General features: G+C 36.0%; 1 protein-coding gene and 1 long non-coding RNA gene across 2 annotated transcripts in view; one reads left to right on the top strand and one right to left on the bottom strand.

The window, feature by feature from the left end:
• Positions 1-6,685, top strand: part of LOC102004995 — a 7,375-nt gene extending 690 nt beyond the window's left edge. Inside the window, exon 2 of the long non-coding RNA XR_259164.1 lies at positions 6,442-6,685. This is a non-coding gene — a long non-coding RNA (uncharacterized LOC102004995). The remainder of the gene's footprint in view (positions 1-6,441) is intronic.
• A 1,843-nt stretch (positions 6,686-8,528) lies between these two features.
• On the bottom strand, positions 8,529-15,214 carry Mstn (myostatin). Its single transcript, XM_005373312.1, has 3 exons — positions 14,724-15,214; positions 12,579-12,952; positions 8,529-10,417 (listed from the first exon to the last, which is right to left on the bottom strand). Exons 1-3 carry the CDS (start codon positions 15,094-15,096, stop codon positions 10,037-10,039), a joined length of 1,128 nt encoding a protein of 375 aa, XP_005373369.1. The 5' UTR covers positions 15,097-15,214; the 3' UTR covers positions 8,529-10,036.
• Positions 15,215-26,774: the final 11,560 nt, after the last annotated feature.

Here is a 26,774-nt window from a genome sequence, read left to right as displayed (position 1 = left end):
TATTTATTTGTCAACATTTTGCTTTCAACTACCATTTATTGCATACCACGATGTGGTCCTTTACTAGATATCTAGTGTACCACTTAAGGTTGATTTAAAACTACTGGAACAACTTTCCAGAAGGCTAAATACACAGCTTGTTTTAGGAAGGTGCAAGCACTCTCTACTCCATAAATACACAGGAATTACTCTATGCTAGTAGGCAAATTTTATCTATGAAAGAAGGAATTTATATATTAAAATTGTCTTTGAAATTTTACAGCACAGCACAATCAATAAGTCAACCAAGAAAGCCTGAGGTCTCATTTCATTTTCAAAGCAGACCAAACAGCCTCTTGATAATGATGATGCTGATGATTCCTTGACTTAAAGGAAAGTTCCTGTGAAAAGTGAAATGTCTCAACTTGCAGGGTAGACATGCTTGGAGTTTATCCAATGAGTAGTCAGATTTGGCTTCTTCCAGCTTGCTATGACTTAAGCTGATTCTCTTCCATAGTTACCCAGACTGGGAGGTGGATATAGCTCCACAATATTGATTTACAGTAAATGCCATAGTCAGTCAGAACCTGTCTAGGATGCCCAAGAATTTAAACACAACCTTTGTCTACGTCATGAGCATATTATAAATCTTACTGGTCCAAGTGAGTCTGAAGCCAGGGCCTTTTCCTTGAACTCGAAGCTTTCCAAGTATTGAGGAAAGGAAGTATTGACTTTCACAGAGGGAAAGGCAAACACAACTCAAGTCCTAAATACAGTAGTCTTGGACATATTTAGAGAATAGATTCCATTGCCAGGACAGGACTATTTTCAGCTAGTAATTTAAGAACAGTTTAAAAGGACTAAAAAATCATAGTGAAGTTTGTTTTACAAAAGACAAAGCTCAGCTGATGTCCATGTTGCTCTTGAGCCAAAGTCAATCTCAACATACAGAGCGTATACTTCCTTACTATCCACAGCACGATTCAGATCTACTGGGGGTGAACTGTAATCATCCTAAACTGGAATTGAAGACATATGGCTCTCTTAATTTTCCTTAATGGATCTTGCCTTGCTTTTAAAACTTTATTTCCTATAGTGGGCCTGCTGATCAAAAGTACCTGTTTTGGCAATTAAAATTTTAGATGACAGTGTTCTAGAGATATGTACCCACAATGGGGACGTGGTTAACACGACTGAAACGTGCTTTTAAAAGTGGGTAAATGGTAAACTGTATGCTATTGATTTTACCACAATTAGAGACAAATGAGAGGTTTCGAGGGGTTGTCTGTTGGTCTCTGAGAGCCTTTCGCACACCAAATGCTTCTTTCTTCACCTTATTCTGCTTTTCTAAATGAATTTGAAGCAGAGAGGCTCACTCAGCTTTATGGCATTGCACAAGGGTTATTTGGCTCTACAGGGCTTTTACTATGCAAGATGGTTTGTTTTACTTGGAATCAACACATTATCCTCTCCTTCTGATGTAAGTTCTTTAATTTAGCAGGGCTCCCTGGGGGTTGAGTGTCCTATATTGGCAGTGACTCCTATTGCTAATTTCATGATTTTGGGAAGCACCGTGCTGGCACCTAATGCTGATGGCCATACCATTGCCTCCACCTGTGATGTCCTCATACTCCATCCCAAAACCTAGCAACCAATCCAGCAGCCCATTCAGTAAACCGTAGTCCCTCAGAGACCTGGCATTTCTTGGATATTTTCTTACGAGAAACCATCTGGGAAGTTCAGGATTCAGTGTGCATGCCCTTGGTCTAGGCAGCTACTCACTCACTGCTACTCAACCACTCTGGCACCATATTAGGTACTGCATCGTGTCAAGACGAATTCTCTCAGGCCTGACTTGCCATACTACACAGGAATTGGAGCCTGAGCCCAATACTCTTTGATGAGCTCTGTTTAGCTTTTAAACTACCTACCTCTGTCAAGCCAGTTTTGCCCTCCAAAGTGGGGCAAGGACCCTTGAAAGTGGTCTTCCATTTTCTCATTTCTTTTATCCTTTTTCAACGTCCCTTCAAAAATCATGTCATATCCCAATATCCCGGGTACTGTTTTTCTCTCCCTTTCTGGGTGCAATAAACCTTAGCATAGTGGTTTACCCTTAGTGACCAAAATCTACCAGGGCAACAAGGGAGAAAATTACCAAGAAGGAAACCATTGGGTGGCAAATATTTTTAAAATATTGCTCACTTAAACTGAGTGCCTTTGCAGATTTCTCCTTTTCATAATCCCGATGTCCCATTCATTGTATTTCCTACATACCTCTAATGTGTTCATTTTAAACTATTGCCCCAGTACTGGAGGCAAACTGCTTACGTTCAAATTGTGGTTCTGCTTTTCACTAGCTGTGTGAACTGAGTTTCACAAAGAAGTCTTTTACTTCTCTGTGCTTTAGTTTCTTCCCTTATAAAATATGGATGATGAAGTGCTATCTCTGCAGATGAGATAATCATATAAAGGACTGTGGGGCTGGGGATTTAGCTCAGCGGCAAAAGGGCCTGCCTGGCAAGCGCAAGGTCGTGAGTTCGGTTCCCGGTACCGGAGAAAAAACAAAAAAACAAACAAATATAAAGGACTGTGAACAGTGCCTGGAATATATAGTAGGTACTCACTGTTAGATATTAGTGTTCAGACTCTTACGTCTCTCCCCTAAACTAGTACTTTCTAATTCAATTCATTGCTTCCACACTCATCTGTAGGATGTTTTGTGTATACTATTACATAGAATTCAGAGAATCTAGACATTGGATAAGAAAAGTTAAATCTTTAATTCATATTGAATTTGAAATTTGACACTTTTCCACTCTAACTGTAGGTTAAAATCTCAGAACTACTCATAATATCTATGACCATGTTACCAACCGAAATCACAAATATTTAATTCAAATTACATCTGTTTCAGGCATCGTGTTGAAGCACGCTACTTTTAAATTGTTAATTCAACATCCTGCTATGTGTTATGTACTGTATTCATGTTTTGTATTGCATTTTACTATCTCATTAAAATATTTTGATAGATTATAAGTCAATTTTATTTGCTTCTTATGTAAACAGGTGCATTTAAACCATTACTTTGCGATGTAATTTGTAGGCTTCCTGGATTTCAAAAGATATCTTGATACAAAAAAGGTTAAAACACTTTATTTAAAGTGAGTTTTTAAAAAATGGTATCTAACCATATGGCTCCCTCCTTGAAATGTTGCACTGTGTGTTGTGCTGACAGTACCAAGTGTAAACTACTTTGGGAATCATAAAACCTTGCCTTGGGTGTCAGCTTTCCCCGTAGTCCCACCGCTGATCACCCACATCCAAGGCCCTGTTCCTCCAGCTTTTCAGAACTATGTGATGGACCTGGAAGCCATTCCACTTGCTAATTCCCACATTTGTAGAGTGTGTGTTTGTTTTAGAACACTCTTCCTCCTTTCCCATGTAGTCTTTCTCCTTACACGTCCATCCAGCTTTTATTCATTCTCAAAAACTTTTAACATTACCTCCTTCTTGAAGTCTCCACGACATCTAGATGGGCTAAGGGGACCTTCCTTCCTTCTTCCGCAGCACTCTGTGTAAGGGTCCTTGTGGCTGTGGACTGTCAATTGGGCACCACTGGTCCCATTTTGTTAAAGTGCTTCTTTTACTGTTTGCTTTTTTTTTTTTTTATCTCACTGGTCTGTGAGTTCTTTGAGGGAAGACTATGATTTATTTCTGTTCTGTCTTCTCTGTATAGTTCTTGCAGTAGTGTCCAAAACTCTATCAAAGGTAAAATATAATAGCACACAAATAGGAACAGAATTGATGCTTTACTTCAGAGTAAAAGTACTCGAGACCTTTGGAATTAGCTTTGGTCCCGCCTCTTCTGGTCACCGTGGAGGACAGCGTTACTTCTTGGTAAGGCTGAGTGACAGACTGAGCAGGTAAATCAGCTAGTGAGTGACTGGAGAGAAGCTTCCTGGTTTTGAGGGAGAAGGGGTGTACGGTTTTCCCCTCTGGAGTCAGGTGATCCAGGCTTCAATGGAGGTGAGGAACGCTCTACTAAAAAGACTTTGTTATTGTGACCCATGCCTAGAAGGGGGAATTAAAATGCAGAGACAGGAGATTCATTAAAGATTTTGATGGAATAAATGAGTGAATATATGTAGAGTTCAACAGGTTGTTCCCAACTGGCCAGAAGCCCTATTACTCTCAAATATCCTACTGTTTTCACATTCATCTGTACTGATTGTCATTAGATTTCAAAGGGATTCCTGATTTCACCCCAGGCCTCCTGAGCTATTACTAAATTAGATGAAAGTGTCTTCTGAATGCATGAATACGCGTGATTGTTAGGATAAGTCTCTGCTGGGTGTCATTCCACTGTTCCACCCCGCAAAGGTAGTAATGTAAATGATGACAACTATGATGGCCATCCGAAGTCACATTTATGACAAAATGTAGTTAAGATTAAAGATTTTAAAAGAAATTATCAAAACCATAAAAGTACTTAAAAATGTAAGATGCATTTTAGAATAAATAACTCCAACTTTCATCATAAAGGACTACTTTCCTAAACCCACAATTTTTTTTTTAAAAAACCAACAACTTAATAAAAAAATTGAGCAAAAGATAAAACCAAACAATTAATAGAAATACAAATGAACCTTAAATATAAAGATGAATAACTCCACTCATAATAGAAAAAGATAGTTAAAATCATGACCAGATACCGTTTTTCACATGTCATATCAGAAATATGAATAGCAGTGGTATGAGAAATAGGTAATTTCATACATTAATGGAAATGTAAATTGGTACAGCCTTTAAAAATAAAAATTATATTGTCTATAAAACTTAAAAATAAGCATATCCATTCACTCTTCAAAGGAACTTTTCACAGGTAACGCATACAGTGTGGTTCCTTTCGCTTGGTACACAAGAGCATCGTCATGTAAACTAAAGCAGCCTTCTTGTAACCATAGAGATCACCCACAAACCAAACAAACACACGGCAGAAAAAAGTGGAAGGAATGTAGGTCTTCATACATGTTAGCTACTGATCATACTGCACCTGTATCTGTCTTATGTCTGGATTTATATGAAATAATGTACTTCTCTATTGTTTAAGCCAATTTAAATTGGGATTGCTGTTATTTATAGCTGAAAATACTCTAAATAGATAAATACATATATGTACATATGTTATGCATATATCTATACCTACCACTCGTAGTACATATATTTCAATTTGGAAATAAAATTATTAAATCTACTAAAACTATTTCCCTATATATGAAATATGTTATTTCCAATTTTAAAATGGCAAATGACTGTGTTTTTTATATAGCTCTAAATGTTTTCATCTATGTTATATTCAGATAAAACTTAGAAGGAATTTGCCACGTAACACCTCCAACAATCCTGTTAGCGAGCAAAGAAACAATTTGTCAGTCAGGCAGCCCTCAGAACTTCCAGGAGGTTCAGCGAGCTCCTCAAGCAGTCGGGCAGCATTTAGAGACAGAAAGTGGACGTGAGGTACACAAGCAGCTTGACTGGTCATAGCTCCACCTTTGCATTGTTTGGACGTATGAATTTCACTTGATCCAGCTATAGCGCTTCTGGGTGTCTTCCTAGAAGGGTAGAAGTCACCATATTACAGTGATGCATGCACACGCATGTTTTGTTTTGTTTGGTTTGGTTTGGTTTTTCTCTGGTACCGGGAACCGAACTCACGACCTTGCGCTTGCCAGGCAGGCGCTTTTGCCGCTGAGCTAAATCCCCAGCCCCAACACGCGTGTTTATACGAGTAGCACAACTCGTAATAGCTAAATCTTGGAAGTGGCCTGTGTGCCCAGTGACAGAAGAGTGGATAAAGAAAATGTGGTATTTATACACAACAGAGTACCACTCTACCATCAAGGGTACATTTGAGACACTTCTAAGAAAACGGATCCATGTTGGTTCCATAATGCTGAGTAAAATAAGTGAGACACCGAAAGTAAGTATCTCACTGTTTCTCCTGTATGTGAAACCCAAAGTATAAATAATTTAAGGAGCAAAATAAAAGGAAGATGATACAAAGCAGGGAGATAGACTTTGTGGGGATGGGAAGGGGATCTAGGGATGGAGGGAGACGGTCAGGAGAGGAGGGGACGGAGAAGTAAGAAGGACCAAGATGCAGTACATAGGTTGCGAGATGCAATATAGCCAAACTGATACATATACAGGCACATACTAACAATGTTTTTAAATCTAGGAATGCACTTTAGCCTATGAGCACACAGGGATGTAGCTCATTTCCATCAGTCCTTTGTAACTGCTTTAGATTCTGTCTGACTCTGGAGTTACAAGCAATTTGTTTACTGTGAGACACAGATTCACAGTTCAGGACAATTTTACTAACTTTTAAGGCCTATCTACAAGCAGGGGGAACTACTCTCATCTGACTTCTTTGTTTTAATTTATATCCTATATCACCAGCCTGGTTCAGAACGCCAAAGGACCTAGGATTCCTCAGCAGAATCTCTCACCTGGGATGCTGGCAGCCACGTCATCCACTCCATCACTTGAAATGCCTGAGAAGTATGCAGCTTTTCAGGAAGATATTCTTGGAACTTGAAACCAAGTGGTTGCCTCAGTGACCTCCGATTATTTCCAATTAGCAGTTTGGACTTTCTCCCACAGTTGCTTCATTGTGCTTAGTAAACTGGTGGTTTATGCTTGATTTCCACTTCCAGAATTCTATCTAAGCATTATCAGGCTCTGATGGCGTCATGTAGGCAACTTTCTTGTGTTGATAGGTTTTGTTTTCGACTGGTTGAAGGTGATGCCAAAATTCTGTGTTTCTGGGAACAGAGCCAAGAGACGTTTAGCTTCTTAGTCAGAGTTAGTGCCCGTGGGAGCGGATATGGGAAACTCTTGTGGAGGATCTATGGCCAAAACCGCATAATCAAATTTTGTTCTGAATAGGATCCTTCATAAGACATTAGGAAAAAAACCTAACACTCATAGGAAAAGTTTTAACAGAATAAACTTGAATGGTTAAGAAAACAAATTCAAGAGGTGAATTTGTAGGCTAACCTTTTTACATTTCTGGTTTAAACATATCTTTAAGATTAACTAAATCAATTAATTGTTGGCCTGGCTCAGATGTCCACGGATCTCCTTAAAATCAAAATCTGGGACTATGTTTCAGATTTCTGTAAGTTAATTCTATGACTAGTATTTTGCCTATGCTGCATATATAGGGCTAGTCCCAGAAAAATATAAGCTCAGTTGTTACAGAAAGTAAATATATGTGTTTGTGTTTCATAAAAACACAGCCCTTGCTATGAAGCAGAAATACCGTACTGTTAAAAAGTTTTCTTCCTTAGGGTAATACAAAACTGGATTCATTGGAAGCTAAGTATGCCTGGTTCATTGCCAAGGTATACATTTCTGTATCAGGAATACTTAGTGTAATGTTAAACCCGATGTGAATTATTAGACCTTTATAAGCTATACTATGAGGAAGTTGACTGTCATTGTTATATACACAATTTATGCATATAGGCAAATTGGACAGCCCCAAGTGTAAAATCTTACATTTAATTGTATCTTGTATTCTTGTTAGGATATGATACTCACTGAGATGTTTTGATATGAATCTAGCAGTACCATTTTGCCTTGATTGACATCTTATTCAGGGACAACAAAATTGAGTAGAGTTTGTACTGATATGTTTTTCAGTGTGTAAACTGGAATTGAATTGACTATTCAAATGAAATTTTAACACTAAATGTTATATGCTAGGCAAATTATAACTTTGCCTTGGTTTAATTTCTCATAGTATTGGTAGTATTCATGTGTTTATTTTTAGAAGTGATCATTTGATATTCTAAATGGATTTTTATCATGTTACAACTTTAATACATACTTTTAGAGTGAATAACAAAACAGGTGTAATATTTGAATTTAGACTTATATTACTACATTTATAGTAATTGCTAATTATTTACTTAGAAATTATACCATAAGACAGTTTTAACTATCTCCTTCATTAAACTTGATCACTGCTTTATGGAAGTTCCTAAACTTACGGAGATAGAGAGGAGTGATCACACCAAAATACTGATATATAGTGTTACACTTTAGGATTCACAGGTGCTTTGTGGCTATGTTGCTCTTCATTTTGGAAATTGGTCCTCCCAGTGCTCAGATAAATGTGCCAGTATCGTTAAGGCGCTGAGAAACAGACATAGTTTCCCCGTGTTCCTGTGGCTTCAGAACTTGTAACTCTAGGACCATATACCCTTGCCAACTGCAATGCATTAGGAAATTGAACCTATGAAAAAATATAAATAGTTTTCAGGTCAAGATAAAAAGAAATGAAACAGACATAACAAGTCCTTGCTTCTGTATGTGTGAAGGAACTTGACCAGGACCAACTTAACAGGAGTTTCAATCATGAAAACTAGAGTAAGAGACCTAAAGTTCCTAAACCAACTTCTGTGTTAAGCCACTAGACTTTGATAAGAAAGTGAGAATCAGAAATCCACAATCAATGATCATTACATAAAAGTGTTATGTCTTTCAAAAATGTGGAAACAGTTTAATATAATTTACATTATTTCTACACATTAGATGTAAGAAATTATTTCACTTAATTTTAAGTACAATATATTTGATTAACAAAATCTCAATTTACAAAATAGAAGTAAATCAAGGCAGAAATATATTTATTATCAAATTATAAAATAAAATTAATAGTTCTTGTGGAGCTACCATGTTTATTATTTATTTCAGATAACGATGTTAATCATTTTGGTATGCATAGTAATAAGTATTAAAATAATGGAACGTAGAGATTTGAATACAATGACAGTAAACCATTGAAATTTCACATTCACATTATACAGCCATCATGAATCCATCAGTGAATGTTAATAATGTACAAAAAATATAAAATGATTGTAATATAACCATCTAAACTTTAACATGAGGAGTTTTAAGACCACTATTTAACCTGCTAATTTGCTCTGAAATATAAGCAGTTGCTTTTCTGTGATACATGACATATCTTTGTGCCTTAATACTTAATTTGAAATATTCTTAGTGTAAAAATATACCAAAGTAAATAAAAAAGGAGACACTTATTTACAAAACAATATTGTATACACATTATATAAATGCAATTGTTTCAAAGTCTTTTACACAATATTGATAAAATCAGTCATTTTTGTTATTTTACCATAAAACTGCAATGTTACAAAGGCAGGCTATAATTTTGAAGTTTGGATACAGATATACACTAATTGGCTGCCTTTTAAGAATACACAACTTCTCTAATTACATTGTAGAATTGAAATCTGACCCCTGGAAAAGTGATTCTTCTTTCATTAAAGAAAATCCATTCCCCATTTGGAGGTGTATGAAAATGCACCTGAAGAAAGGAAGAAGTTACTATTTTACTCAATATTTTTAGTGATAAACCTGACAACATCAGCCACTCAGTCTATTGTGTTAGCACCATTGGCATGGATTGTTAGTATTCGTCCAATCAAAATAGGAATGGAAACTTGCATATGATATACCATCACTATTTTTGTGGAATTTTGTCTTACCAAGTCTGCTATCATACAATATAAATTCAAGTGTATAAGGATGTTCTGGTGGTGGTATGTAACAATCCTATATTTTATCAATACTATATATATGGTAGATTTTTCTGTAAGTATAAGTGAAACTGTAAAGAAATAGACTTTAAAGCTACTCCTTTAATTCACCAGAACGTGAGGAGAATAGCTTTCATTTCCTTGCCTATGTTGTAATTATAATACATATGAACGTAAGTGTAATTTGATCTCTTTCTAGTTCAACAACTCTGGAAATTATAAAATTTCCTGTTATATGATTCATTTTGATGGTTAAATGCCAACCATTGCATATATTCTCTTTTAGTTCATACACTGTGACCATGCTTAAGTGATATGGCATACTCTAGGCCTATAGCCCATGATACGTAAATTTCACAGTTTCAGAATAGTTGAGGGGAAGACCTTCCATGGTGTAGGAAGTTACGAACCTAATATAAATCTCATGAGCACCCACAGCGGTCTACTACCATGGCTGGAATTTTCCCATATATTATTTGTTCTTTGCCATTAAAATATAACATATTAATGGGAGACATTTTTGTAGGAGTACAGCAAGGGCCTGCTGAACCTCTGGGGTTTGCTTGGTGTACCAAATGAGTATGAGGATATTTTTGTAAAAATACAAATTCACACTCTCCAGAGCAATAATTGGCCTTGTATCTTTTAGGTGCAATAATCCAGTCCCATCCAAAAGCTTCGAAATCCACTGTCAGAGGGTAGCGACAGCACCGTGATTCTGTTGAATGTTCGTCACAGTCAAGACCAAAATCTCTTCTGGATCTTTTTGGTGTATCTGTTACCTTGACCTCTAAAAAGGGATTCTGTGTGGAAAGGAGGAGCAATTAGTAATAGTAATAGAGCCTGAAATACTTTCCCACCTTAAGAAGTAATTACTAGAACAAACTAATCATTTTATCTATACCGCATTTTTTTTTTAACGCAGTATTAAGGAATTTTAATTCACTTAAGCCTGGCTTTTCGCCCTTATAGCTCAAAAGAGTATAATAGCAATATGGAGTTCCCTAAGGTCAGTTCATTCTATGTGTTTTTAACTTTTGTTTTTCCCACTTTGAGTGTCAGACTTCCTAGCACACAACAGATGCCCTGAAAATTTGTATGGGAAGAAACTGAGGGTTAGGAAAGGAGGTAGCGAGGAGCGAGGCAGAGGGGAGCTTTTTCTCTCCTGATTGTTGATTACATGTGCTGGCTAAATATATCTTCTGATTCCTGGAGAGAGAGCTACGCTCACCCATCCTCTCTTCCTTAGGTCTTCACTACGGGCGACTTGGCTACCAAAGCAAAATAGCTACCGTCAACCGGCATAAGGGTTATAATGAGGAAAAGGAAAGTGATGAAAGGAATTTTATGCATATTGGGTTGAAAGAAAACCCTAAGAGAAAGACAGATTCATAAGAAGAGATGATAGTTCCTTTGTTTTCTCACTGAAAAAAATTTCTGTTCAGATATTTAAATAGTAACTTGCTAGCACTGTCACTGCTCCAAACTTTGAATGCGTTTGAAACTTTGCTTTCTTTTAAAGGGAAAAACATCTGAATAATATATCAGATTAGCCACTTCTTTAATAGTAAGTAAAACTTGTCACATTAGCAACTTCGATAGTTACAATATTACCTAAAACATTCTCTTAAATAACTGATAGTAGTTTTTATCTTATATCAAAATGAAAATAAGCCTGGTAGTTGTTGTCAAAAAGAATATCACTTTGAGAGCCAACAATATTCAAAGTAACACATAGAAAGAAAAATAGTTCGTTTAGAAACTGTGCAGTCTTTTAAACAATATGTTTTTGTTCATAACAGATTTGATTTGCTAATTATATAATCTTTATAACCAATATCATTTAAAGATTAAAAAGATAATTTACAGTTTATGTTTATTGTTTCTAAGTATAATCTATTGCAAATTATGCCAAGGAATGGAAGAAAAAATATGGTCATATTAAATAAACAGAAGCCTTTGATATCAGAAATATACCTAAGCCAGCAAAATAACCTTAAGCTTTATATGAGATTTTAAAATGGTTTTTATTAATCTTTATAATATCTAAGGTATTGCCATAGCTTTAGTCTCATTTGTTGGCATTCCCCAAGTAAACTTTTATTCAAGAATGCTAAGACAGTTCAGAAATAAGCTAGGTGATAAAGGTTAATTAGCCTGGAAATTAAAATGTTATTGGTGGTATGTCACAGTCTATCTATTTATCTATCTATTTATCCATTTATCTATCTATCATCTAGCTATCTATCTATCATCTATAAATGATAGCTATATCAGTGTATTTCACTTCCTGCAAACAATGAACATATGGGTAGGGAGGGACCTAAGTATAAAATATCTCTACAAGGGGCTGGCGATTTAGCTCAGCAGCACAGCACCTGCCTGGCAAGCACAAGGTTGTGAGTTCGATTCCCGGTACCGGAAGAAAACCAAAAAAAAAAAAAAAATAAAAAAAATCTCAATGAGTGCAAGCCTATGCATTACTTAGTTAATTGCCATGGATAAAAACATTTTATTTTAATTACAATGTTTAAAGTTTTTTTTTTTTCTGCTTTATACAAAACTAGAAATTTTCAACACATTTGGGAGAAAGAAAAACTGGAGGGAAAAAGTTTTGGTTTTAGCCAGTTATATAAAGTTTGTGTCTTATGCATATAATCATGCATCATATCAATGAAAAACACTTTACAGATCATTCTCAATCTTAAAAAATCCTTTAAAAGTTATGAATCATGGTAGAATTGCTTCTTGAAACTTTATGCAAAGGAAGAGTATCAAGGCAGAGTTTCATAGGATATGAAACTGGACACCTACTTTTATTGGGTACAGGGCTACTGTTGGAGTAAGACACTTGTCTGGCTTGTGAGCACAGGAAATTGGTAGCTGTTTTCCACCATTCTTCATTCATATTATAAGTACAAATGCAACAAGGTTATTAGAATGTTATTTTCAGTTATCACTTACCAGCCCATCTTCTCCCGGTCCCGGGAAGGTCACAGCCAGATCATGACCATTCTCATCTAAAGCTTTGATTTCAATGCCTAAGTTGGATTCAGGTTGTTTGAGCCAATTCTGCAACACTGTCTTCACATCAATGCTCTGCCAAATACCAGTGCCTGGGCTCATGTCGAGTTTCAGAGATCGAATTCCAGTGTACCTGGTACCGTCTTTCATGGGTTTGATGAGTCTCAGGATTTGCACAAATACGGTGGTAGGAGTCTTAACGGGTCTCAGATAGATCCACAGCTGGGCCTTTACTACTTTATTGTACTGTATTTTAGAGCTAAATTTAAAGAAACAGCATTTGGGTTTTCCTTCCACTTGCATTAGGAAATCAGCTATAAATGAATGAGAGAAAGTTATTAAAATTATTTCCCATTAAAAAATGATAATCTCCCTCCATATTAATAGTTGAACATTTTCCCATAGAGGCGATGTATGCAATATAGTTTTAAAATGAAATACTATGTAAAAAGTCATGTCTCAAAAAAATGTCAAATAAAATAATTACTCCAGATTTTCCAAATTTTAGTTACATGTATTTTTAGCTATTTATGAGGAATCTCACTCCCCTTCCAAAAATTATGGACCAAGGACAATTTTATGAGGGAATGAACAGTGGATGAAATTTTAAAACGATGATGATTAGGGAGAACAAGAGACACTGTGAGGAACATCCACTTAGAATTCTTTGGGAATCTGAGTAGTTACACTTACGGAGCAGCTGTACCAATCAGTCTGGACGAAGGAACCCTTCCCCCAGGCCTGAATTACCTGGGGGACGAGACTCACTAAACAACTTACTGAGCCTCTGGAATGAGCAGAGAATATTGTACATCTGTTATGTGTCAAAGGAACAAAACTAAGCAGGTAATTAGCACAAATATTGGCACAAACATTGATGTCAAATTCAAGCGTTCTTAAAAGTTAGACAGTTTTGTCTGTAGGGCCAGTCTGTCACTGTAAGCACAGACAGCTAGCAGTTTCTTTCTTTCTTTCTATTTTTTTCGCCCTCTTGGTTTCCCAAAATTATGTATACATAAAGAAAATCTACTCCAAGACTATTTGATGGCAGTCTTAAATGAAAATTATTGGCTGCATTCTCATCTGACCACTTGATAAGAGACACAGTAATGTGAAAGTGCTTCAAGGCTGGTTTAAAATGTATAAAACAGTGTAGCAAAGCAAGCTCACAGACACATGGCACAAAAGTCTTTCTTGTCATGATTTCTCTGTCAAGGTGCCTGTCTTCATTTTAGCTAAGTGAAAAAATGAATTTTATGAAATATATTCTCTTTCAGAAGCTATGACACCATAGGTAATAGTCCTTCCCCTTATGAAGAATAAATATTTGAGAAGGTTATTAAGCAAGGTCTGCTTGGAAATTCGCAGCCTGAGTACTTCCAACAAGAGTACCATGATCAAGACATAAGTAGGACTCTGCGAGCTATAACCTACCTGACTAAAATGTTTATTTCCTAGGCATTTCCTGATATTCAGCTCCTGGTTATCACTAGGCTTTGTTTACTTCATCATTGCTCTTACTAATACATTCAATATTTAAATTTCTTTTCAGTATAAGAGCTTTTAAACTTAAATGTAATTGGTGAAGAACTTAAAACACAATGAGAGATAGTTTTGAATAAAAGAAATTATTCTAACTGTGCAGCAGTACCCAAATAAGCTTAAAACTCTAGCAAATTTCCTCCTTTATTATTTGTGAAAAAACTTAAAAATACATATTTTAGACAAATACAATACTGGAATTTTATATAAGTTTTTAACACAGTTCTAGATAGTGCCTCTTAGATAGTTCCTTGACAGTACTAGGCAGTGAGAGCATAAACATGCTGTATTTTCCATATGAAATGAGATAATATTAATGCTGTGCAAGCGTTTTAATTTTTAACTTTTTCCTCCATAGGAAAACTTTCTGCAGATTTCAGTCTCAATATATTTCTCATAAAATCTTGAAAAAAGAAACCTTTTCTCTCCCACTTACATACAAGCCGGCAGCTTGTTAAAAGAGCCTGAAAATAGATCTGTTTCTCATAAACACTAGAACAACAGTCAGCAGGACTGTTGATACACACGAACAGGAGTACTTACACTCTGTAGGCATGGTAATGATTGTTTCCGTCGTAGCGTGATAATCATCATCTTCCAAAGAGCCATCGCTGCTGTCATCCCTCTGGACATCATACTGATCAATCAGTTCTCGCAGTGGAGGAGCCTTGGGTAAAAGTTGTCTTATAGTATCTTTGCTGATGTTAGGAGCTGCTTCCAGGCGAAGTTTACTGAGAATTTGGATTTTTATAGCTTCTATTCTGGAATATTTAGTGTTTTGTCTCCAGGCACATGCATTACACAGCCCCTCTTTTTCCACATTTTCTTTTTGCTCACTGTTCTCATTTAGATCCACTGGACCAGCAACAATCAGCATAAACAGGTAAATATAAACATAGATTTGCAGTTTTTGCATGGTTTTGAGATCAATCCGATCTTTTTCCTGGTTCTTATGTCTTCCCTTTGCTTTTCTTTTGCTTTTGAGTAATGCCAAGCAAAGCTTTAATGCATGTACAGTCTGAGAGACAACTTGCCACACCAGTGAATCTTTTATACTGTATTCCAAGTGGCTTTTTATATTCCAACTTAGATGAGACAAGTGTCGTCAGGATCTATGATTGGCTCTTGCTCCACAATGAATCTCGCTGTCAGAGGTTAAAACCCTGTCTGTCACAAGTCACCAAGCAGTATTTTGTTACAGTCCAGGGTGAGCTGATTCATTTGACTACTTCATAGAAGAAATAAATCCACAAATAATGAAAGATATATGTGACATCTGAAAAATTAAAGCCTATGTTAATGATATACACTATATTTAAATCTTATTAATTTTTATAAAATTTATGATTTGAATTAGTTTTAATGCACACTTCACTTAAAATGTGAAATGTCAACTCCTCAAAAATTAGAATTTTATACTCTTTAAACATATATTTGAAGTAAAAGATTTTTGTTTCATTAAATTACTTTTAGTGCTGGGTAATTAATATAAAAATTAGGAAGGCCTGAAATAAAAGAAAAATTAAACTTGTGGTACTAGTGAAAGATTTTCATTTCTAATTTGAGAAATTTGTTTTCCTAAGTAAATTTTTAGTATATATTGAAAATTAATCTTATTATAATATTATACTGTGCATGAACTTATTTTAAATAGCTAATGTTTGTTATTAACATGAAAATTATGCTCAATTTTGATGGAACAGTATTACACTTTTCCTATTCTAAAGATACGGATTCATATCATTCAGATGGGATTTTTCATTGTTTGTTGCCAAGAAATAACTGTCTGCCACTGGAAAAAATCTCTGAAATTTAATTGTACAATAAAGGATTTTTGTGTACTGCAGCATTTATTACAGTTAGCTTTATACTTGCAGCATAAAAGTAAAAGTGTAACAGCTATTCTCTCTAACTTTTATCAAAATATTATGAGCATGTCCGAGGGAAAGCACCATAATACAGGGACGCCCTTCACTTGTTTCCCAATGCTGGGATGGGTTTGCACCCCTTTGCCAGTTTCTCATTTTGACCAGAGGGCAGACACCTGGCAGGGATTTGGGGTAAGGTCTGGGAGCAGAGAATAGAGCTTTTTGTTTTCTAAATTTGAGTGGCCTCCATAGGGATCAAACTCTCACCCTTTGCTTTGGGAGGCACGGGATCAAATCAGATGAACTATTAAAGTGCTAAAAAAAAAAAAGAAAAAAACACAGCCAGGGAGGAACAGAAGATGTTTCCAGTCCACAGGAGATCTCTTCTTCCTACTCCTTTTTGGGAAGCTAAGAGCTCCTAAGAGATTTAATCCATTAATTTTTTTTTTCCCCAAGAAAATGCAGTAGCTGATATCAAATATATATTTTTTAGGTCACTACCATTTTTACACACTGTTCACCAATTTACTGCCTCAGTGCACTAAAATGCAACGCAGTAGCCTGAAAAGTTAATGCATTTTCATCAAATTCTTAAGAGGCATCTACATCTCTTGAGAAAAAAACGGCCTTACATAATGCATTGGATTTGCCCATCATTAAAGATTAAGGGAAACCAGACACAAAACAGATGCCCTGAGGATTTCAGATCCCCTTTTTTGTGTGTGGGACTATATTCGATTGAGCTTATAAAATTTTCTTTGTTTGAAAATTTAATTTTTCAATATGTAAGTCTCTATAATGCTATAATCATTGTCATGTTCTTCTGTACACTTCTTAGTAAACCAAACTTTTTATAAAGCATGCTTCGAACTGTGCAGGGATTGAGAGCATAGCTCTGGCGTCAGACAGACCTGAGTTCAAGTCTCAACTACCACTGCTTACTATGTGGTAATGAGTGAGAGCACTTAATTTGTCTTTGTAGACTACCAAATAGAACAACTGACTTTCGGGAAGTAATCGATAACTTGTGTTTGAGCGCTTGGTCATTGTTTCCTGAAGAGGAGCTTGAAATTATGCTTCAGATCATGCTCCTTGAGCACGAAACTGTTTCAAATTGTAGCTGCCAATTATCCATAGTCAGTCTCTCTAGGACTCTGAGCAGAGTTTTCTGAGGGCATCCCTGCTACGTGTTTTGCCTCTTTGTTCTTACTATCTGAAATAAAGTAAGCGTTTCATTATTCACGGGGTCCATATTTGCAAATTTTCTTACTTGCTAAAATTTACTTACACAATCAATGCTCCTTGTGCTTTTATAGGCATTCGTTGACAGTCATGGAGCCGTGAAACGTTGAGGCTTCTGACCCTCGGGTTCCCAGCTGAGGACAGTGTGCTGCCTTGCTTTTTCCAGTGCCTATTTTTCAGTTTACTTAGTACCATACTTTTTACATTTTTGTGCCTTTTACATTTTGGCTAATTTTTAACCATATATTGAAAAATGGTTAAAATGGTACATTTTATGTTATGTATATTTTACCACAATTTTTAAAAATCTGCAATATGTCTTTGGAAAAAGTTTTCCTAGTGAAAAAACATTTGTGTTCGACCAGGTTTGTGCAGGCGTGAGTTTGGAACTGCTGGTTGCGAATTCAGTGTTAATGAATGAACACTGCACAATGTGTCACAGAAAAGCACAGCGATTGTTGAAGTTACAAAAGGTTATAGTGAAAGACGCACTGGCGTTAATTCCCCTCCAGCTCCTCGCCCTGGCTTCCCCATCATCCTTGGCTCTTTCTGAAGCACTTCTGCAAGTGCTCTTTTGTGAGTGTCTTTAGTTGTTATAACACGGATGCCTTGATATCCCGAGTCAGTTAAAAATGTTTATCTCTCAGGATCATTTTGGCTGTGGGGAAAAGTCAAAATTTGCATAGTGCCAGCTCCTGTGAATATGGTAGATGCCCCCCCACCGTGATGCTTTCACGAGCCTGTCTTTCCTGTGGACGGCCCTTGGCAGCAGCATTTGCCGTATTGACTACACCCTGTGGAGATGTGAAAATCACTTCCAGAACTGCTGCCGAAAGTGGCAAGGATGGATAAATATTTTGGAAGCAGTGTAGGAGTATTTTGAGAGGAATTAAAGGCAATGTCTTTTACTGTAGTAAATTCTTAAAAATTAAGCGTTCTCGGTATATTTTGCTTAGCCCTTATGTGTTCAGTCAGGTATCTCTATGCAGAAACACACAGCTCAAGGTCACATTCATTGGTTCATGAAAAAGATGTGACCAGAGCTCACCTAAGCCTGTATTTTCTCAATGCACAATGGCTCAGTATTTGCTACCTCATTGTTGGAATGACTTTACACTAAGGTAACTACTACGAATGATAAGAACTGATTGTCTCCAAGGCCAGTACTGAATGGGTTAAGAAAGACTCAAATGAATTCAGTTACTCTAATTCCTTCCCAGTGGTAGACTCCAGCTGCTCTCGTAAAGGACGCAGGACGGTGCCACATTAGGGTGATGGAGGAGAGAATTTCTAGCTGATGGGGGAGCTTGGTCTGCTGGCCTGGTGGCTTTGTTTTGGGTTAATGTCTTTCAAAGCAGTTTCTCTCTGGAGTCCGTCAGGTGGCCACGGCAGTATCACAGCACTTGTATTGCTCTTCTCTACACTAGGTAGGCCGTAGCAGGCCGTACGTTTTCTGTAACCACCGGTAAGGTGGCAAGTAAACCTCTCTGATCTGTGCTGCAGATACCCATGGGCTGTCTCAAAACAACTGTAATGGTACAAAACGTATTTTTTTTAAAAAGAGGTTTATTATTTTACTCTTTCCATGTTCTGCAAACTGTTGAGTACACTGATGGGACTGATGTGGCTCAAAAAAGGGAAGAGACTCTAAAAAAGAATGGCTCATGAAAAATTAGACTGCTTTGGGGACACCCCCAGAAAATTGCGTTTTGTCTGGTCATCTTTTCCTTTTCCCTATAACAACCCTTTGTTGTTACTCAATGATGATTATTCTTAAAGCCAGAAAAAAGTTGTAGAATGCTCAACTCATGTAATATCATAAGAAAATAGTCATCCTTCATTGATAAGAATAGATTAGGTTTTCAATGAATTATAAGACAACACTTACAAGAAAACTTTAGAAGTATTATAGAGCTAAGGAGCGAGAGTATAGGAATAGCAAACAGAAAGCCAGGATATAATTCCAGCTTTGCTGCTGATGTATTGTGTAAACCTAAATAAGATAATTAGCTGGGGTGTGTGTGGTGGTGCATGTTTGTAATATCAGCACTAGGGAGGCTGAGGCAGGAGGATCATTGTGAGTTGTGGCCAACCTGGGCAACATAGTGAGTTTAAGTCCAGTCTAAACTACACAATGAAACACTGTCTCAAAAAGAAAAAAAAATAAGATAATTAACAAACTTTATAAATACATGTCTGTACATATGTATAACTAATTATTTTATGAAATATTTGAATCCTTATTATATACATAGAATTATGCTAGATTCTGAATATAAAACTATGAACCAAACAGACAAATCACTATCTTCATGAAACCTGTGTTCTAGTTTCTTTATATAAAATAGTGAATTGTATTCAGTGTGTCCCTTTCAGTTGAAGTTTATCCCTTAAAGCAGTAACCCTTAATTTTTTTGTTCTCAAGACGCTTCTTAAAATTATTTAGATAGCCACATTTGTGTTTGTGTGGGTCCTATCTCTTAACATCTAGCATATTATGATTTAAGGGTGAGAACTTTCAGTTTGCAGACATACGCAAACATTATTTGCTGACATAGTGGCTCTGTTGGCATGTATCATGCAGCCTCTGGAAACTCCATTGTTCTAATAAGAAAGAATGAGAGAAAATGCAGAAATAATCTTAGAATCATTATGAAAGTACTTTTAGCTTTACAGCCTCTCTGGAAAGGCCTTGGGAACCACCCTGGAGTTCTTGGTCTGCACAGCCCCAAAGTCATCTGTACACCATACTAATGCCATATTTGTCCCCTATATCTCAAACTCCCCTCCCCACAATACTGATGGCTTTGTTTTTATGATCGATTATATATGGTAATCTTTATTTTTTTATTTTTTGGTTTTTTTTTTTCCAGTACCGGGAATCGAACTCACAACCTCACCCTTGCCAGGCAGGCGCTGTGCCGCTGAGCTAAATCCCCAGCCCCTATATGGTAATCTTTAAACACTGTATATAGATTTAATAGTACATCACTACTACCAAGGGCAGAAATATATATGCTGTTGCATTATCACTAACTGTAATCTCCTAGTCACTCCAGAGGACATTTGCAGAACCTTTGTCAGTTCGAGGGTCTGTTGAAATCCGCATGTAGCCTGGAGGCATTCTGTGTGGGTGATCTGCCCCGTCTTGGGGTGACATCACTGCTATGGCTGTGTCTCGTGATCATGTCTTGATTAACCGAGTTGCTGCATTCCATTGTTCCTCGAAATCTAATTTTCTCCCTCCTTCCCTCCCTCCCATGATGGGAGCACTAGTCTACTTATTGGTTTGGAATATTAGAAAATAAGAATGAAGTTATAATTTGGCTTCCTCATTTTCCCATTGAATAAAGGTACTAGATGCGGAGGTTAGGGTTAAAATTGTATAGGTTGCCCTTCTCTGTTTTCATTCTCACGTGTTTGTGCTTTGTTGCTTATTTGTCCTCTGATCTCTACCTCTCTGTGCCCTAAATACACTGTGAGGTCACTGAGGACAGAATTATTTTGTTCTTTTTACCCCAGTACCTGACATACAGTTAGATGGACAGAATAGTGTCTGTTGAATAATCAGGACAGTGAATGAATGAACGAATGGCTCCTTAAATATCAGAATTCCAACATTCTAATTATCCAACAGCTATAATTAGTACTCTTATAGAGTAAGTGACTGTGGTTGGGTTTTCACTTTGCTCTGACTGGTTCATACATTTTTACCGAGTTCCCTCTTACAGGGCTCTGTATGCTTTCCACCTGCCGTGGGTCTCTGGTACAGTGCGGAGCACTGTGAACGCACCAGTGCGGCCTATGTATCTCATGACCCGCGGTACCAGCTCTACGGCTGCCACACCAGGTGGTGCTCAATGGAGACAACGCCAGGGAGCTGGTGTGCTGGTTGTGGCACCACTATTTAAGATGACCAGATCCCTTCACCAACATAGGTACATGTTTAGATCAAGCTGAATTTAATGTGCATCAAAGGTAACCATGGAGCAGAGCTGACATCTCAGAAGACGTGTGTGTGTGTGTGTGTGTGTGTGTGTGTTTAAACAAAACCAGAACATTACAGTATGCTTTGCCTCGGCACGTGGGGATAACTGTGGACTGATTACAGGTATATGTGTTAATCTTCTCCCTCTCCACTTACTCTTTTTAAATAAGTTTATCAATGATCGTTTTCTCCCTACTTTCTCCTCCCAGGAACTTTACCCCAAAAACATAAGAGTTTAACCCTGGAAGGCTTAGTGCTTTGTTTAGCATCTAGCATCCAGCAGAGGTTGGGTGGAAGTGAATCTTTATTTCAGAGTTGTTTCTCTCTGTTTCTCTCTGTGTCTCTGTGTCTCTATCTTTCTGTGTCTCTGTCTGTCTGTCTGCCTCTCTCCCTCTCTGTCTCTCTCTGTCTCTGTCTCTCGGCACTTGTAAATTCCACAAGTGCAAAACCTAGATCTTCTGGATCATATACATAGCAAGCTTCTGAGACTTGCTTCTGTGTCTAGTTTATACTCTGCCTGTAAAGTCAGTGTTTGCGGCTGAATTTTTGACTATAATTGAGTTGGCATATTGTGTCATCTAAAGTGACAGAGGTTGGCTTTTATACAGTAATCACGGGACTTCTTATATCTTGTTTCTTTAAAAGGAATCTGTACATTATTGAAGCTTGAATAACTGATTCAAATAATGTTCTTATTCTAACATTAGCAAATAACTATAGCCATTTAAGTCTTTTGCCCTAAGGCCATGGTTTGTACACGGAGAGAGCCTGTGACTCACTAGTTTATCCCTTTCTGCTGGATTTAGAATTTCTTTGTGTTTCCTTTGAGTGTACCTGCAGTGAGACAGTAGGCTGGAATGTTCCAGATTGCCTCATATAAGTGACACCAGAGTTTTCATTGGGGATCTCACGTAAACAGAAGTGTAGCTGCACCATCACCGCTGGTCTGGAAGCTTGCCTGCTGTTGTTCACGTGCTTGGAGTAAGCACAGATTTCTACAGGCAGCTGTAAATTTTTCCCCCAAATTAACGAAGTTAAAGTTCAAAAATGGCCAAGTGAAAAACTGAGTATAATAACTTTATTTTAAATAGGTTTTGGTTTCCTTTAGAATAAGGACAAGGTTTGCGGAAGTGATGATGTTACACACTAAACTGGCAAAGATGGTTTAGTTTTCATATTCTGGCCCTTACTCTGCTTAAGAGGCAAGCTTGTGATTTTTAAGGTGTTATTTTGGGGGAATTTGGATTCTCTAGACTCAGTACAGAATGTTTCTGCAAATAATAAAATTTACATGATTAGATATTTAAATTTAAATTCTTAAAAACCATTTAAAAAATTGTTGCGGCTCTCTTTATTCAGCTAGTGGCTTGAAAGTAGTGAAAGCCTTAGAACAACTCAGTTTTTTTCCAAGAGTACTCAGAAAATATTTTCTTATTTCCTTGGAATTGCCTGGAGCATCGTTTTCATAATTCACAGCGGATTGAATTTCAGAGGCATTTTGTTTCCAAATTCTTGTGTACATTCCTAGAAAGAACCATTTTAAAATACAGTTATTTATTCATTTACTTATTCATTAAACATTTACTGGGGGCCTGGTTTTTTGATAAGTACTACGCGAGATATTAAGAGAGAAACAAAGTGATTTTTTTTGCATAAGGAAAAGCACTGAATTTTAAGACCATAAGTATTTTAAGATTATTGTATCTAATCTGCTTATAAACACAGAGGCTGAGGCCCAAAAAGAGGTTAGATGACTTAAATTAGATTTAAATTAGGATCAGTTTATTTCATTCACAACCATAATTTGCATTGTCATATTTTTGAAGCACCAGCCACTTGTTTACAGTAAGCATTTTTAAAAAATGTTCCGCAATTAACATTAAGGCCAGTTATTTCCTGGGTCAGTTCCACAGCGGTGCCCTTTGTTCCTGGACACAATCCATGGTTCTGGCTGACAGCTGAAAGACCCAGTTACCCGCTTTTGGCCATTAGGGTAGAAGTTGCAGTGTCAACTGACTAACCGGCTTTGGATGCCGGTCTGCTCGGGTCTTGGGGGCCAGCAGTGGTTACAGAATGTCACTGTTGACTCATTCCTCAATATTTTAAATTATATACCTTATACTCTTGAAATTTAAAATTAACGAATCTGTACTTTGAACTACTTTTGAGTATGAAGAGTTCTGTCTTTGACTTTCTAATTGATTTTAACATAGATACAACTTTGAATTAGATTGTTTTCATTTAGTTAGATTTAGCATGAACATTCTGGCCCCTGCTGGGTGCTTTGAGAACTACATCCCTCTAAAGTTAGTAGAACTTCAGTTTAAGCCTAGAATTGATTTTCATAGATCTTTGCTGTTCTTCTGCACCATACAGTTTTATTGAACAAAACCTGTAAGTAAGGCACTGCTATGACTAAGATTCAAAGTTTCCTTTGGATATTGGACACTTTAACGCTATACGATGAATTTAAACCCTTAGTAGTTTGACATTTTCTATCTTAGTTTTAAATATACAGATATATATATATATATATATATATATATATATACTCTGCATTCAAACTCAGAAGAGAAATCTGATGACATTCAAATAACAAATATGGTGTGGTAGACTCCTTACTTGGAATTGTACTTCATCTAATACTTAGTAACTCCCACTATTCGATGGTGGGTGTGCACTGAATATATTTATTTTTTAAAATTGCCCTAATTCCAGAGCGGGGTTGGTAACAGTTATAAAAGAGTATTTCAGCAAGTGCAGAATTATGCCAGGGAGCTGGGACTGAAGGACAAACCAACAGTCTCTTGGGTGTGATGGGAATAATTTGCATACATGGGAGATGCAAGAGTAGGGAGTGGAGGACGGATGAGACACCGGAAACAGATATAACTCCTTCCAGCAAATAAATAAATAAATAAATAAATACAAACTTTTCCCAAGCAAGCTCTTTGACTTTGGATAAATTGGTTAACTTTTATTTCTTCATCTGCAAAATGGGAATATCAGTTAAACTGAGAGGACTCAATGGAATAAAGTGTCAAAAACAGTACCTCACACTGAGTAAAGTGCTTTAAAATATTAAATATTGAAATAAATGTCAAATCTAATAATAATACCAATAGGTCCTAACAATATTTATCTCATTAGCAATTATATTATAAATCTTCATAGTATTGGAAATTTATACATTGAAACTTTGTAAAGTTCAGTGGATATACATGATGTGCAAAGAGGATGTTATAAAATAAAAGACTAGAAAACTAGAAAGAAAAACTGAGAAAACATGCCGGGCAAGTGCTAAAAACAACGCAAAATAATAGCCTAGGGTTTTATTAGTTGCAGATAGGAGTGAATTTAAGGCAGAATGTGTAAAACAAGACCAAAAAGGAAATTTTATGGTAATAAAGGAAACAGAGAATATACCTTTCATAAACCCCAAAGCACTGAATAATGTAATGATGAAAATAAAGTCATAAAAACTGTGGAACCCCAAGGGCAAATCATAAGAAATAAAGTGTCAGTATCAGACTTTAATTCACTTCATTAAGTTACAAAAACATAAAATAGTTGAATAATGAAGTCAGTGAGGTGGATGAAAAGAATTTGTATTAGACTCTCTAGCTCAATAACTGAAAATAAAACTTATTTTTAAAAATTAATGAAATATTTATCAATTTTGAGTACATATTAGCCTATGAAAATCATGAGTAAATTCTAAATTTATAAATAAGCCAGACCATGTTATCCAGTGACAATATAATTAGTCAAACCTAAAAAAATAAAATAAATCAACATATGCTACTGGGAAATATAACATTATGTACAAAATAATAATTAAAAAGGTTCAAGTCAAAACTTGTAGTACACAACTGAAAACTGTGCTTAGCAGACACTGATAGCTTCACCTACGTATTTCTAAATATGAAGTATGAAAACATTAGTATTTCACTAAAAAAGACAGAAAATGAACTATAAAACAGACTACAAATTAAGCCCAAAAAGCAGGACACAGGTAAAAAATAAAATCAGAAATTGAGTCAGAAACAGCAAAGCAGTAGAATTGATGATATAAATCTATGACTCATGAAACATACACTGTGAGAGTATTAAAGAATTAGAAGGGACTATGGCAAAGGTATTATGCAAATAAATATTGAAGACCTACATGAAACTAAGATATATAGTCCTTCTAGAAAAGATACAGCCAGGGAAGAAAATGGAATCTCTCTGAAAAGTGACATTGTAAAGACAGTTGTTCCAAGCCTTCAAAGGACAGATAATATAGAACATTATTTTTCAAAATAGTGTTTAGAGATGCAGTTTTTTACTGAAATAAAACAATAATACAGTATGTACTCAGAGTAAAGGGCAAGTGTTATATCAGTGTGTCTACCAGATCGTTTGAAGTTGCATTTCTGACCACAGGTCACAATCAAAATGTTCTAAAAACTAGTATTTTGGAATTAAAATAAATTAAAGAACATAAATAAATACAGAAATAGTATAAAAATTTATCACAGGAACTATGCTAAAACTTGGCAATTAAAGGGAGGAAAATATTGACTTAAAATTTTTTATTACATTTTAGCAAATTAAATTTTGCAGTACATTGGAAGAATCATATAAAAAGCAAGCCTAGTCATCCCATTGATGCAAACGTGGTTCAGTATCTGAAATCTATTAATATCTGTCAACATATTTATAGATAAAAGAAGAGGACATGATCATCTTAATGGACTCCTATAAAGCATTTGATGTAATTTGAATACAAGTTTTCTAATTAGCACCATTCCATATTTTAAAAAACCTTCAACAAAATATGACATGTATATTTTCTCTCTTTTCTGTTTTTCTATTCTAAAGAGAAAAAATAAATATAACAATAAAACAATTTCAAAACAGGTTAGTAGGAGAGTTACAATAATTAATACATCATGTATTGTCTTCATAGCAGTTATTGAGAGTACAAGATATAGGCAGTGTAAACATCGCATTGTCTCAATAGTGTGAGAAACTGAATGAGTGAATAAGATCCAAAAATGTACATAAATCTTGTGAATTGGGAAGAAACTGTTCAAAAGAGAAGACAAACAGCGATGAGGGAAAAGGGAAAGGACAAAAGGGAAAAAGAAAAAATATATTTATACACAAGATAGTAAAGATAGTTATACAGCTAGTTTTTCTTAGGACATGTATATTTTCTTAAAGTGATAAACCAGAATTGCACTTAATGATGGAACACTATAGATATTTCCATTAAACTCAGGATGAGGTTTAGCATATGTCCAATCATTTTAATGGAAATGTTGGTGGACATATAAGAAATACGTAGAATAAGAGGGATAAAAGTGAGGCAAGAATTTAATGACTATAAAAATATGAAGAATCAATTGAAAAAAGTATGTGAAATAAATCCAGTAAGGCAGTATGTTACAAAATTAATAGCAATACTCTGAAATCACAGATTTTCTTTATGCAAAAAGTAATTAGGAA

This window comes from Chinchilla lanigera, unplaced genomic scaffold (genome assembly GCF_000276665.1).
Source record: "Chinchilla lanigera isolate Chin_1 unplaced genomic scaffold, ChiLan1.0 scaffold00002, whole genome shotgun sequence".
NCBI lineage: Eukaryota > Metazoa > Chordata > Mammalia > Rodentia > Chinchillidae > Chinchilla > Chinchilla lanigera.
The sequence above is the reverse complement of the archived record's forward strand: the minus strand, read 5'-3'. Positions and strand labels throughout refer to the sequence as shown.